Source organism: Microcaecilia unicolor, chromosome 2 (assembly GCF_901765095.1).
Source record: "Microcaecilia unicolor chromosome 2, aMicUni1.1, whole genome shotgun sequence".
NCBI lineage: Eukaryota > Metazoa > Chordata > Amphibia > Gymnophiona > Siphonopidae > Microcaecilia > Microcaecilia unicolor.
This window is the reverse complement of record NC_044032.1, coordinates 133,051,452-133,065,371: the sequence shown is the minus strand read 5'-3', so window position 1 is coordinate 133,065,371 and position 13,920 is coordinate 133,051,452. Positions and strand designations below refer to the sequence as shown.

General features: G+C 42.4%; 1 protein-coding gene across 1 annotated transcript in view; it reads left to right on the top strand.

Annotated features, from left to right (window-relative positions):
* Nucleotides 1-13,920, top strand: part of ACOT12 (acyl-CoA thioesterase 12) — a 93,150-nt gene that overhangs the window by 18,144 nt on the left and 61,086 nt on the right. The window contains exon 4 of the mRNA XM_030193335.1: nt 2,421-2,522. Within this exon, the coding sequence (XP_030049195.1) occupies nt 2,421-2,522 (102 nt within the window). The remainder of the gene's footprint in view (nt 1-2,420; nt 2,523-13,920) is intronic.

Here is a 13,920-nt window from a genome sequence, read left to right as displayed (position 1 = left end):
CCCCCGCCCCTAGCCCCCCTCTGCTCTGCTCTTCATCCCTACCTCCACCTGCAAGCCCACAATATTAAATACCTGAGCAAGAGGGGATATACAAACCCCGCCAGCTGAAGATTTCCTCCTGCTTAGACAGTCAGCGCTCTTCCAAACAAGCCAGCAGCACTTTCCTTGAGCTGATGCCACGGCCAGCAGGCTGTGCATGCATGAAAACTAAACATGTGAAGAGGGGCTGGTGTTGGTTTCAGCTCGAGGCAAATGCTGCCAGCTGCCGTTTGAAAGAGCACTGGCTGCCTGAGAAGGAGGAAATCTTCAGCTGATGGGGTTTGAGGACCTCTGCAAGCCATAGCAAGAGTGCACAATTTTGGGTGGGCCAGAGTCCAAATAGGGTGGGCCCTGGCCCACCCATGGCCACGCCACTGAATTATAGAATAGCACTGATTTCAGTGCCCAAATTTAGGCGAACGTCCTGGTGCCCAATTTGGGTGCAAATTTTAGGAATGCCCCTGATCTGCCCTAATACATCCCATGGTCACAGCCCCTTTTGAGTTGTGTGCCATGGGATTTGGGCACACATTGCTATAGAATAGTGTGTAGCAAGATGTGTGCGCAAATCCAAATTAGTACCTATTAGTGCTGATTAGCGCCCAATTGGTGGCCCTAATTGGCTTGTGAGACAATTTAGGGGTCCTTGTACTAAGTGGCGGTAAGCCCATTGTGGGCTTACCATGCGCCAATCTGGAGGTACCGCCAGCCAAACACAGGCGCCGGTTGTAACTCCACCCCCAGCACACGGCATTCTGATATTTGTCAACATTTGCTTATTTCTGATCTGAAAAAGAAGAGTTACCTATGAAAGCTAATTGAAAAATGGATTTATTAGGATTTATTTACCGCCTTTTTGAAGGAATTCACAGCAAGAATAAGTCAAACATAAACAATAGACAATTATAGCAGTAAAAATATTCAAATAACAAGATGGAACATATCCTATATAATAATTTGTACCTCCAACGTTCTCTGACTGGCTGGCTGGCTGGGTTTGTAACATCTTCTGACATCAGCAAGCCTCCAGTATTCCCTTCTCTCTCACTGTCCCGCCCTCGCGTAAAGATGTAATGATGTCAGAGGAGGGTGGAACAGTGAGAGGGAAGGGAACGCTGGAGGCGAGCTGACGTCAGAATGTTACGAATGGAATGGAAGCCAGCCAGCCAGCCAGAGAACATTCAGGTACAAATCGCTCACTGGACATGGAGGGGATGAGAGAATCGCGGGACATCGAGGGGAGGGCAGGGCAGAGGAGAATCGCTGGACATGGAGGGCATGGGATGGGATGGGAGGGGAGGGAAGAATCGCTGGACATGGAGGGGAGGGCAGGGGAGAGAGAAACAATGCTTACATGAGAGCCTTCCTAGGGCCCGTTTCATTGTTGACAAAACGGGTTTAGTTCCACTAGTAGATAGATAAAATGGAGTAACAGGAGTCAGAAAATAAGGGACTAGTTTAAAGAAAATTGGAAATGAAGTTAGATAGGTGCTTGAATACTATCTTAGCTAGAGTAGGAATGGAAAACATGTCCTGCTATAGGTGTGTATGTGTGTGTGTTTCCTGAAGTACAGATATTCTTGTGTTAAGCGAAACCTTTCAGGGAGTACATTCTAGAGTGCGGGGGTATCATCTTATTTTCTTTTCTCTGTTTTTCATTTATTTCTATTTATTACCTTTAAAAGTGGATTAACACAGCTACCACACCACTTTACTCGTGAAATATGTTTGAAGCTTCAGGCTTTCATATGGTAAGCAGCATAGTCTTAGATTTGCATTCACACTGAACTGCAACAGTTCCAGCTGTGTGTCTGTCGCAACTGTATTTGTCTTCAGTTGTACTTTAGCTCTGCATCAGTTTCACTTGTATTTCAGCTGTGACGTCTGTTTCGGCTGGTGACGCTCAGTCTTGTCTGTTTAGGTTATGTATTTGCTGCTAGCTGGGTATTTCAGTTTTGTCATCCTTTATATGAAGTAATGTTGATTTTATATTACAATTTTATGTTATCATTGTATATATATAATTTTGTACCGCACTTATAACTAAAGATAGGTGATTTATAAATAGTTTATAGTAAACTATTTTTTGTTAAGTTTCAGAAAAATATTCAATTTAACTCAATGTGAACCATTTATAATAGATATCATATATCACCATTTATAATAGATAAATACATACATACCACTGTTCCCTCTAAGCTGATTGTGAGTACGCCATTTACAGCCCTGCCAGTGGGGGGTGCTGTTTCACTAATGAGGGACAGGCAAGTTTTGCAGGACTTCAGGGAACCTGCCTGTCTCTAGTGATTGAAAACACAATACTGAAGCTCCACTCCCTGTTGGAGAACTCCTCGAGGCTAATCTGTTGTTCTCTTTCGCAGGTTGGCGTTAAGGTTGCAGTACAAGATACCTTCACCAGTGCTCAGAAATGTATTTGTGTGGCATTCTCTACATATGTAGCAAAACCAGTGGGCGCACAGAAGGTACTATATTTTATTAGAAAAAAGTGTCATGGCAACAACTATGACAAGTATATTTGCATATATCTTATTTTGCCACATGAAAAAATGATAAATTATGAGACAAAGCAACAGGCACTGGAACATTAAAAATGCCATATTAACATTTCTGTTTACAAACACAGTAGAGTATGTTTTATCTAAAAAGAGTTGGGACCATGGACATTCTCAACAATGTATTTTCCAGATCACCAATGTGAATGAAAAAAACAAAAACAGTGACTTCACAAAGCACAGTTATTAAACTCTGGAATTCATTGCCAGAGAAAGTAGTAAAAGCAGTTAGCTTAGTGGGGTTTAAAAAAGGTTTGGATGGCTTCCTAAAGGAAAAGTCTATAGACCGTTATTAAAATGGACTTGGGGAAAATCCACTGCTTAGGATAAGCAGCATAAAATGTATTGTACTTTTTGGGGATCTTGCCAGGTACATGTGACCTGGATTGGCCACTGTTAGAAACAGGATGCTGGGCTTGATGGACCTTCGGTCTGTCCCAGTATGGCAATACTTATGTACTTATGTTATTTATTGAATACTATCTCTATGATTCGTACAAAACCATAGTATTGCTCCCAGTCTTTATCAATGCAAATGGAGCAGCAGTTTTGACTATGTTTTTTGATGAAAAGAAAAATGCATTTTAAAAAACTGCCTACCTTCTGTGTGGATAAAGTTATGTGCCTGCAGACTGTGTATGGATAATGTTACCTACTGTATGAGGAGGTGTACCAGAGGGCGGGGTTGGGAGGGCTGCATTTAAGCATATACTTTGGGAAATCATATGAACACATTTTTTTTTAACTCTGAAAAATTGTACACACCAAATGGCAGATGTATGTATGCATGCAAAGGTTTCATGGAGTAATTTTCAAAGTGAAAACAAGTATGCACTTTCACTTTGGAAATCAACAGAATCTGCATCGTGAAAAGTGTGCATGTTTTCACTAAGTTGTACAGTTGTAAACACGTTTAAATTATTGTGTTATCTATTGCGTAAGCAGTTTAAATTTTCTTTTCTGCACAAAAAAGACTGGACTAAACCAGCATTGTAGGTTCTCAAATGTTTCCCATGTCTCTTTGATATGTATAAGACCCTAGCAAATCTCTCAGATCCCAGCCTTTAACTAGGTATATTGGAGCAGTTTTTCTGTATAGATGGCTCCTTATTCCATGACAAGTCCTTTTGGGATTAAATGTTTTATATCTAGCGCCTGATTAGGAGATGAAGGTGGCCCTGGAGAACCTACTCAAGATGTTTATAGATGTAACTGTTACTTTAAATAGGGAGAAAATAGGGGAAAAAAAACAACAAACCAGTGCACCAAATGTGAAAAAAGAGGGTTTCAATTTTAATCAACATTTCAAGTTTAATAAGTGTTTGATATACCGCCCAATGGGATCCTTCTGAGCGGTGTGCAATCATATAAAAATTTTAATAGAGGAGAAAATGGAAAGGAAGTACAGATGTGACAGAAAAGGAGAAGAGAGTAAGGATAATAGCAGTGACTGTATGAGATCTGCAGAACCATAATCACCACTGGAGTTCTCCTTCGTAGGGGAGATTGGAATGATATGGATAAGGAAGAGCTTTGGGTTCCCAAAGAGAAAGAAAAGATTTAAGACCAATCATGAATTTATCAAAGGAATCTTCTATTCAGAGATGAAGGGGAAGGGCATTCCAAAGGGAGGGCCCCATAACACTGAATAATTTGGATCTAATGATATCTAGAGTGAGGTGTTGAGAAGATGGAATTACCAAATGATTATGTTGAGAAGACCTGAGATTTCTTATTGGAGTATATGATCCTGGTGGATAAGGGGAGACAGAGCTTAAGGCCTATATGGGAGAAAATTAAAAAATGCAAAATATGAAGACACCATTACTAAGTGATGCCCCCCCCCCCCCCCCACAATAAGTATTATAGGCATTCAAAAACAGGAAAAAGCAAAACAGGTAGGCCAAAGTTCTTGGACTTGAAGTACTCCTTAAAGCTCTTCCTCCCTATTCTCTCAATCCAGTCTCTACTTAGTTACGTTGCTCCTCACACTCTCCAAAGCTGTAGCTCTTCGTGAAGTGACTGTACCATCACCTTCAGAAATGTAGGCCCTAATTGGACATCATCAGTGTAAAAAACTTTGGCAAATAAAATACTAACTCCTTCATTACCACTAAGGGGGTCTTTTACTAAAGTTTAGCTCAAGTTATCTGCAGCAGGGCCCATTTTATTCTTATGGGCCCTGTTGCAGATAACTCAAGCAAAGCTTTAGTAAAAGACCCTCCTAAGTATTGAGAGGTATATCCCTTAGGTGGAGATATGAATAAGGGGGTTTACTTGCTCTCCTCCTTAAGAGAGCAAGTAAAAAAAGAAAGATAATTAATAGTAAACTCTTTGATTGGGACTTGAGGGATGTACCCAGTTCCAGGAAGAGAATTTGGGGCCAGGTCTGGATTTCTGACAGCCTCATCCTAATGAATTATAGGACTTGCAACATTGATTTCAATGGGTAGAACTGCAAATACCACAATGCTTTGGGAAGTAAGTTGAAAACTTGGACTGGCCTAAAATTCTCCCTCTTGGAATTGGTAATTTGGCACCCCCTGTAACAGGTCCCTTCTACCACAGTACTGAGTCCTTCTCAGGTGTAAATCAGAGATGCACTTCATTATCAGGTCTCTTTCAGAACCCAGAATCTGTTCTCCTCTTTTCTCTTTCCCAACTTATAGTTAGATGACCACCTCTTCCCTTGGCACCACTAGTTTCTCTGTTATTGGTACCTTTCCTCACAGACCTCCCATGATCTGTTCTCTCCTTCTCCCTTTGCTTCAGAATGATGCTGGCTTGTGGGTGAACTGATGTCATTGCTGAGATGGCTGAGTAGATCATATCAGATGCTGCATAGTTAGCTGTGCAACACCCAAGTAGATAACTACAACCAACCTCTTTCACCTCACCTTTTAACCATGCTGGCTGTCATTTGCTCTTTTTTCCACCTTTGTTAATACGTGGAATATATCTAGTCTGGGATTCCACGATGGCATTTTTAAACAACGCCCATGCCTGATTCAGAGCTCTAGCCTTTGCGGCTGAACCTTTCAGCTTCTTTTTAACCATTTTCCTCATTTTAACATAGTTGCCCTTTCTAAAATTAAAAGCTGCTACAGTAGATTTCCTTAGCGACTTTACTCCAGGTATCAGCTCAAATTTGATCATGTTATGTTCACTGTTTCCCAGCGGATTCAACACCATTACCTCTTGTACTATGCCCTGCATTCCACTAAAGATTAGATCCAAAATAGCTCCCCCTCTCGTTGGTTCCTGGACCAGTTGCTCCAAGAAGCAGTCACTGGAGATGTACCATTGCTACACTGTATAAATCTAAGAAGAGCCATTCTCTTTAATCCAATAAATAAACTACATGTACTAATTGTAAAAAAAAAAAGAAGAAGAAGAAGCAGTCATTTATTTCATCTAGAAATTTTACCTCCCTAGCTACTACTACTACTTATCATTTCTATAGCGCTACTAGATGTACGCAGCGCTGTACACTTGAACATGAAGAGACAGTCCCTGCTTGACAGAGCTTACAATCTAATTAGGACAAACAGGACAAATAAGAAATAAGGGAATTACTAAGGTGGGAATAATAAAATAAGGGTGCTAAACAAGTGAGTAAGGGTTAGGAGTTAAAAGCAGCATCAAAAAGGTGGGCTTTTAGCCTAGATTTTGAAGACGGCCAAAGATGGGGCTTGATGGGCCAGTTTATTCCAGGCATATGGTGCAGCAAGATAAAAGGAATGGAGTCTGGAGTTAGCGGTGGAGGAGAAGGGTGCAGATAAGAGAGATTTACCCAGTGAATGGAGTTCCCGGGGAGGAATGTAGAGAGAGATGAGAGTGGAGAGGTACTGAGGAGCTGCAGAGTGAATGCACTTATAAGTCAATAAGAGGAGTTTGAACTGTATGCGGAAACGGATAGGGAGCCAGTGAAGTGACTTGAGGAGAGGGCTAATATGAGCATAGCGACACTGGTGGAATATAAGTCATGCGGCAGAATTTTGAACAGATTGAAGAGGAGAGAGATGGCTAAGTGGGAGACCTGTGAGAAGCAAGTTGCAATAGTCTAAGCGAGAGGTGATAGGAGTGTGGATAAGGGTTCTGGTAGTGTGCTCAGAAAGGAAAGGGCGAATTTTGCCGATTTTGTAGAGAATGAAACGACAGGTTTTAGCAGTCTGCTGAATATGTTCAGAGAAGAAGAGAGAGGAGTCGAAGATGACCCCAAGGTTATGAGCTGATGAGACAGGGAGGATGAGCGTGTTATCCACAGAAATAGAGAATGGGGGAAGAGGAGAGGTTGGTTTAGGGGGAAAGATAAGAAGCTCAGTCTTGGTCATGTATAGTTTCAGATGGTGGTGAGACATCCAGGCGGCAATATCAGACAGGCAGGCTGATACTTTGGCCTGAATTCCTGCTGAGATTTCTGGTGTGGAGAGGTAGATCTGGGAGTCATCAGCGTAAAGGTGGTACTGAAAACCATGGGATGAGATCAGAGTACCAAGGAAAGAAGTATAGATGGAGAAAAGAAGAGGTCCCAGGACAGATCCCTGAGGTACACCAACTGACAGTGGGACAGAAGTGGAGGAGGATCCACCAGAGTATACACTAAAGGTACGATGGGAGAGATAAGAAGAAAACCAGGAAAGAAAAGAGCCCTGAAATCCAAGTGAGGACAGCTTATCAAGGAGTAGGCTGTGATCAACAGTGTCAAAAGCAGCAGATAGATCAAGAAGGATGAGGATAGAATAGAGCCCTTTTTTGATCTGGCCAGAAACAGGTAATTGGACACTTTAGCAAGTGCTGTTTCAGTGGAATGAAGGAGGCGAAAGCCAGATTGAAGTGGATCGAGAGTAGCTTGAGAGGAAAGAAAGTCAAGACAACGGCGGTGGACAGCACGTTCAAGTATCTTGGATAGGAAAGGTAGAAGGGAGATGGGGTGATAGTTGGAAAGACAGGTAGGGTCCAATGAAGATTTTTTAAGGGGTGGTGTGACTACGACATGTTTGAAGGCATCAGGAACAGTTGCAGTGGAAAGTGAAAGATTGAGGATATGACAGATAAAAGGGTTGACAGTGGGAGAGATAGTGTTAAGTAGATGGGTGGGAATAGGATTGGAGGAACAGGTAGTTAGTTTTGAGCCCTCCCTGATGTAACATTTATCCAATCAATATTGGGATAATTGAAATCACCCATTATTATAATGTTGCCCAATTTGCCAGCTTTCCTAATTTCTGTAAACATATTTTCATCTGTCTGTTCATTCTGTCCCGGCAGACAGTAGTACAGCACAACCAGTATATTCCTTCCCTTCACACCTGGAATTTCTATCCATAAAGATTCCACCCCACTAAGAGTTTCATATAAAATGTTTATATTGTGTGACTCTATTCCCTCTTTAACATATAGTACAACCCCCTCCAATTTGATCCACTCTATCTTTGAGATATAGTTTGTACCCTGATAACACAGTGTCCCATTGATTGTCCTCCTTCTCCAAGTCTCTGAAATGCCTATTATATCTCTCTCTTCATTTAGTGCTATATACTCCAATTCTCCTGTCTTATTTTTAAGGTTTCTAGCATTTGTATATAGACACTTCAAATTGTCTTTTTTTCCTTGCATTTACAGGCTGCTTTAAAGTTAATGGGGATAATTTGCATCCTTTACCCTGTTCTCCCATTGAACACTCCTGGTTTTCTTTCACCATTATTGAAACCTCTCTATTGATATTCTACAAAAAATCCTGTTTTAATAGTATCCTTCAAGGATACTTCACACTGAACCATGCTCTCCTGTGTGACTGTAGGCTCCCCCCAGGGCCCCGCCCCCAAGGTCACTCCCCCCCTCCACCCCCACGAAGTCACTCCCCCCTCCAGCTAGTAAGCTTCACTTCGGTCATTGGAAAAGTAATGGAAGCACTGCTGATGGAAAGGATTGTGAATTTCCTGGAACCCAATGGGTTACAAGATCCGAGGCAACATGGTTTTGCCAAAGTTAAATTGTACTAAATGAATCTGATTGAAATCTTTGACTGGGTGACCAGAGAATTGGATAAGGAGGCTCTCAAATAAACACAGCAGGCTGAAGTTAGGACCCAAAGTGGTGAACTAGATTAGAAACTGGTTGACAGACAGACGTCAAAGGGTGATAGTTAATAAAGTTCACTTAGAGAAGGGAAAACATGGAAAATGTAGGCAGATAAAGGCCATATGGCCTATCCAGTCTGCCCATCCATGCCATCTACTCTCCATATCACTCCTTTACTGATCCTATGTACTTGTCCCAAGCTCTCTTGAATTTAGACACTGTTCTCACCTCCACCATTTCCACCAGGAGGCCATTCCACAAATTCACCACCCTTTCCATGAAGGAGTATTTCCTCAGGTTACTTCTATCCCCTTTCACTTTCATCCTATGCCCCCTCATTCCAGAACGTCCTTTCAATTGAGAGAAACTCGCCTCCTGTACTTTTGTACCATATAGGTATTTAAATGTCTTTCTTCCAAAGTCTGTCCCCATAGGCTTTGTGATGAAGACCATTGATCATCTTAATAGCCGCCCTCTGGACCAACTCCATCCTGTTTATATCTTTTTGAAGGTGCGGTCTCCAGAATTGTACACAATATTCTAAATGAGTTTCACCAGAGTCTTATACAGGGGCATCATGACCTCTTTTTTCCTACTGGCCATTCCTCTCCCTATGCACCCAAGTATCCTTCTAGCTTTTGCTGTCACTTTTCTACCTGTTTGGCCACCTTAAGATCATCACATATGACCACACCGAAGTTCTTCACCCCCTAAACTGTACCAGTCCAGGTTTTTGCAGCCCAAATGCTTGGCCCTGCATTTTTTAGCATTAAATCTAAGCTGCCAAATTCCAGACTATTCCTCTAGCTTTGCTAAGTCCTTCCTCATGTTATCCACACCATCAGGGGTGTCTACCCTATTGAGGCTTTGGTATCATCTGCAAAGAGGAAAACCTTAAGCCCTTCAGCAATATTACTTACAAAAATGTTTTAAAAAATTGGCCCAAGAACAGAGCCTTGCACAGCACCACTGATAACTTCCTTTTCTTCAGAATGAGCTCCATTTACCACTACCCTCTGTTGCCTTCACTCAACCATTTCCTAACCCAGTCAGTCACTTTAGGGCCCATACCGAGGCCACTCAGTTTATTTATTAGTCGTCTGTGCGGAACCGTGTCAAAGGCTTTGCTAAAGTCTAAATACTTCACATCTAGCACTCTCCCTCAATCCAACTGTCTGGTCACCCAGTGAAAATAATTAATCAGACTTGTCTAAGAAGACTGGCCTCTGGTGAAACTATGTTGCCTCAGGTCCTGTAATCCATTGGACTCCAAACACTTTACTATTCTCTGTTTTAAAAGTGTTTCCATTAATTTACTTACCACAGAAGACTTACCAGCCTTTAGTTCCCAACCTCTTCCTTACTTCCACTTTTGTGGAGAGAGACCACATCTGCTCTTCTCCAGTCCTCTGGGAGCATTCCCGACTCTAGAAAAGCATTGAAAAGGTTAGGCAGCAAAATCACTAAAACTTCCCTAAGTTCCTTCAGTACCCTCAGATGTACGCCATCCGGCCCCATCGATTTGTCCACCTTAGTTTAGCCAGTTCACAAACATGGTCCTCCGAAAATCTCTCAATGACTACCACCCCTCTATTCCAATTTGTGTTTGTCTTCTCCAGTCCTGCTCCCGGCCCTTCAGCTGTGAACACAGAACAGAAATATTTGTTAAGCAATTCCACCTTATCTTTATCAGTTTCTATATATTCCTGCCCTTCAGTTTTGAGTCTCACAATGCCATTTTTGTAGTTCCTTCTATCACTAACATATCTAAAAAAAAATGTTTTGTCCCCCTATTTTACTGTATTGGCTATTTTTTCTTCCATTTTCATCTTTGCATTCCCAACTACTGTACCAGCTTCTCTTAGCTTTTCCAAATATTATCACTTGTCTTCCTCTTTCTGCGATCTCTTATAATTTATAAAGACTAACCTTTTTTTCCTTATCTCTTCAGCTACTACTTTTGAGAACCAAAGCAGCCTCCATTTCCTCTTACTTTTATTTACATTCCTTACAAAAAGGTCTGTTGCCCTTACAATAGCTCCTTTCTGTTTCGCCCACTGCTTTCCAACTTCTTCCAGATGTTCCCATCCAGACAACAATTCCTTGAGGTAATCCTAATTTGAATAAAGTTAAGTTTGTTTGAAGTTCTAGAAACTTCACTTTTGAATGAACCCTCTCTACACTTATCTTAATATTAAACCCTGGGCTTAATTTGTAGACAAAAAGGAAGTGGAACTGGGACAGGGCCAGGGCTGGAAGTGAACATTCTCCTATACACACAATACTATATTTGTGGATAAAAAGGAAGCTGGCAAGTGAGGGCTAAGGGTGGGTCTGCACAATAACATAGCCGGACAAAGGTATAAAACTGAAACAAGTGATTAATTAGCAAAACCTTGAGGCCTGCTATGTCACAGGGCCAGAAACACAAGGTGAAAGGTCTCTTTGGTTTAGCAAATACAGTCTTAACAGGGCCTTTGGCTGACAGGGCCCAAACACAGTCTGAGGCTGTTGGATGCCACATCCCAAGCACAGCCTGTAAGTTCTTCACTTTCTCTCTCTGAGTTCCAGGATGGCTCCAGCCAGACCACAGAGCAAGGCTTACAGTCTCAAATCAAAAGATGGCTTACCTCAACCAAGTCACAGTTGGTAGACATAGGTTGTAGAGGCACATGCTGGGGCTATGGTTCTTCCTTCCCTGGACCTCCTTAACCTCACTCTGGCCTTTTATACTCTCTGATTCCTGCACTTTTGGCTTAATCCCTCCCATCTCACTTCCTCCATGGGTGGAACTAATGGTTTTAGGGTGGCTCAGACTATCTAAGGGCCTATCCTTAAGGGTGATGGGCAGTGTTATGTATATCCCCTCACACGGGTGCATACATATACTTGGAAAATTCATATATTTAATAAAACAATTTTAAAGAATGTCACCAATAGTAGTACAAATTTGCAACATTATGAACAAAATCTAGGACTAATCAATGTTTTTCTCACCATTTACACATTCGATACCACAGTGTTCTCTCAAGAAATTCTGTCGTACCGACTGATAACCATTTGCGCATATGGGTAATATTGGGGAAAAAGGGGACACTACATGCAGATAGGGCACATTCTTTAAGAACAGTATGCATCTTAACAGCATTCACTTTCAACCAAATAATAAATAAATAAACATGAAGCAACCAGTTTCTGGGTTCTGATCCCTACAAAACTTGTTGATCATTGGGTAAATATTAAACAATATCTCTTTGAGCACTGTCCTATAGAAGGCAGTTCTTCTGTCATTGTCAGTGACTTCACTTTCTGTTTAGTACTGAAAAAGATTGTCAGTTCTTGAACAGTCCATGAGTTCATTTGCTATCAATAGTATCATAGGTTGCCAATAGACCTATGAATATTATGTAAGAGTAGCTGGCTTATGCATAATTTACCTGGGCAAAATCCAGCTTGTTCTGGACTTGGCCTCTCACCTACATAGTGATATCACGTAATTCAGAATGGGCCTTTGGAACTATTTACTTCAATTACCGTATTTTTCGGACTATAAGACGCACCGGACCATAAGACGCACCTAGGTTTTAGAGGAGGGAAATAGAAAAAATTTTTTTTCCTTTTTCCCAACTCTAAAACCTAGGTGCTCCGGTGCATCTTGTCCGAATCCCTCCCTCCCTCCAAGTTCGGGATCGCCCTCCCCCCGGCCCTGTCACCACTTCTCCCTACTCACGCGATCTTCCCTGGTGGTCTAGTGACGTCGGGGCAGGAAAGAGCCCCCTCTTTCCTGCCCAGCGCGCTGCTCTCCATCCTCCTGTATGCATTGCTGCCTGACGGTCTCGGCGAGATTCAAAATGGCCGCCGAGAATTGAAGTCTCGGCGGCCATTTTGAATCTCGCCGAGACCGTCAGGCTGCATACAGGAGGATGGAGAGCAGTGCGCTGGGCAGGAAAGAGGGGGCTCTTTCCTGCCCCGACATCACTAGACCACCAGGGAAGATCGCATGAGTAGGGAGAAGTGGTGACGGCCGGGGGGGGAGGGCGATCCCAAACTCGGAGGGAGGGAGGGAGGGAGCGCGATCCCGAACTCGGAGGGAGGGAGGGAGGGAAATCTCTACCTTCGGACTATAAGACACATCCCCCATTTTCCTCCCAAATTTGGGGGGAAAAAAGTGCATCTTATAGTCCGAAAAATACGGTAGATCTTTTTCAGGTTTGAGCATGGTGGTAATAAATAGAAATATAGAAAATAAAATAAGATGATACCTTTTTTATTGGACTAACTTAATAAATTTTTTATTAGCTTTTGAAAGTAAGTAACCCTTCTTCTTCAGATCAGAAATGTATTAAGTTAGTCCAATAAAAAAGGTATCATCTTATTTTTTTTTCTATGTTTTGCTTTATTTCTATGGACTAACTCGGCTACCGCATCACTTTACTGAAGCATGGTGGTACAAAGTGGGTTGGGCTGAGTTCATATCATGCTCCTGCAACTTAGATTAACTTTTTTGTTTATTTACAACTCAAACTCAGTCTGTGTTGAGGCACCACCCCTCAGTTTTACTTTGAACTTCTTTCATTTATTTTGTCTGGAGAATGGAAACTTTCATCTTTCCTTCATACTACAACCAACTCTCCTTATGCTCTGTGATCTGAGCTGGATCTTTTGTTTCGATAATATGGTCGGGGCCGGCCAAATCTCAACATTTGGGCTGCCCTTAGAGATCGCCGGCGTTAGAGATGGCCGCCATTGGTTTTTGCCGATAATGGAAACTAATGGCGGCCATCTCAAACCCAGCCAAATCCAAGCCATTTGGTCGTGGGAGGAGCCAACATTTGTAGTGCACTGGTCCCCCTCACATGCCAAGACACCAATCGGGCACCCTAGGGGGCACTGCAGTGGACTTCACAGATTGATCCCAGGTGCATAGCTCCCTTACCTTGGGTGCTGAGCCCCCCAAAACCCACTACCCACAACTGTACAACACTACCATAGCCCTTAAAAGGTAACGGCGGGCACCTACATGTGAGTACAGTGGGTTTCAGGTGGGTTTTGGAGGGCTCCCATTTACCACCACAAGTGTAACAGGTAGTAGGTCTGCCTGCCTGAAGTGCACTGCAGTACCCACTAAAAACTGCTCCAGGGACCTGCATAGTGCTGTGATGGCATTTAAGACTGGCAAAAAAAATGTGTTTTAATTTTTTTTGGGTGGGAGGGGGTTGGTGAC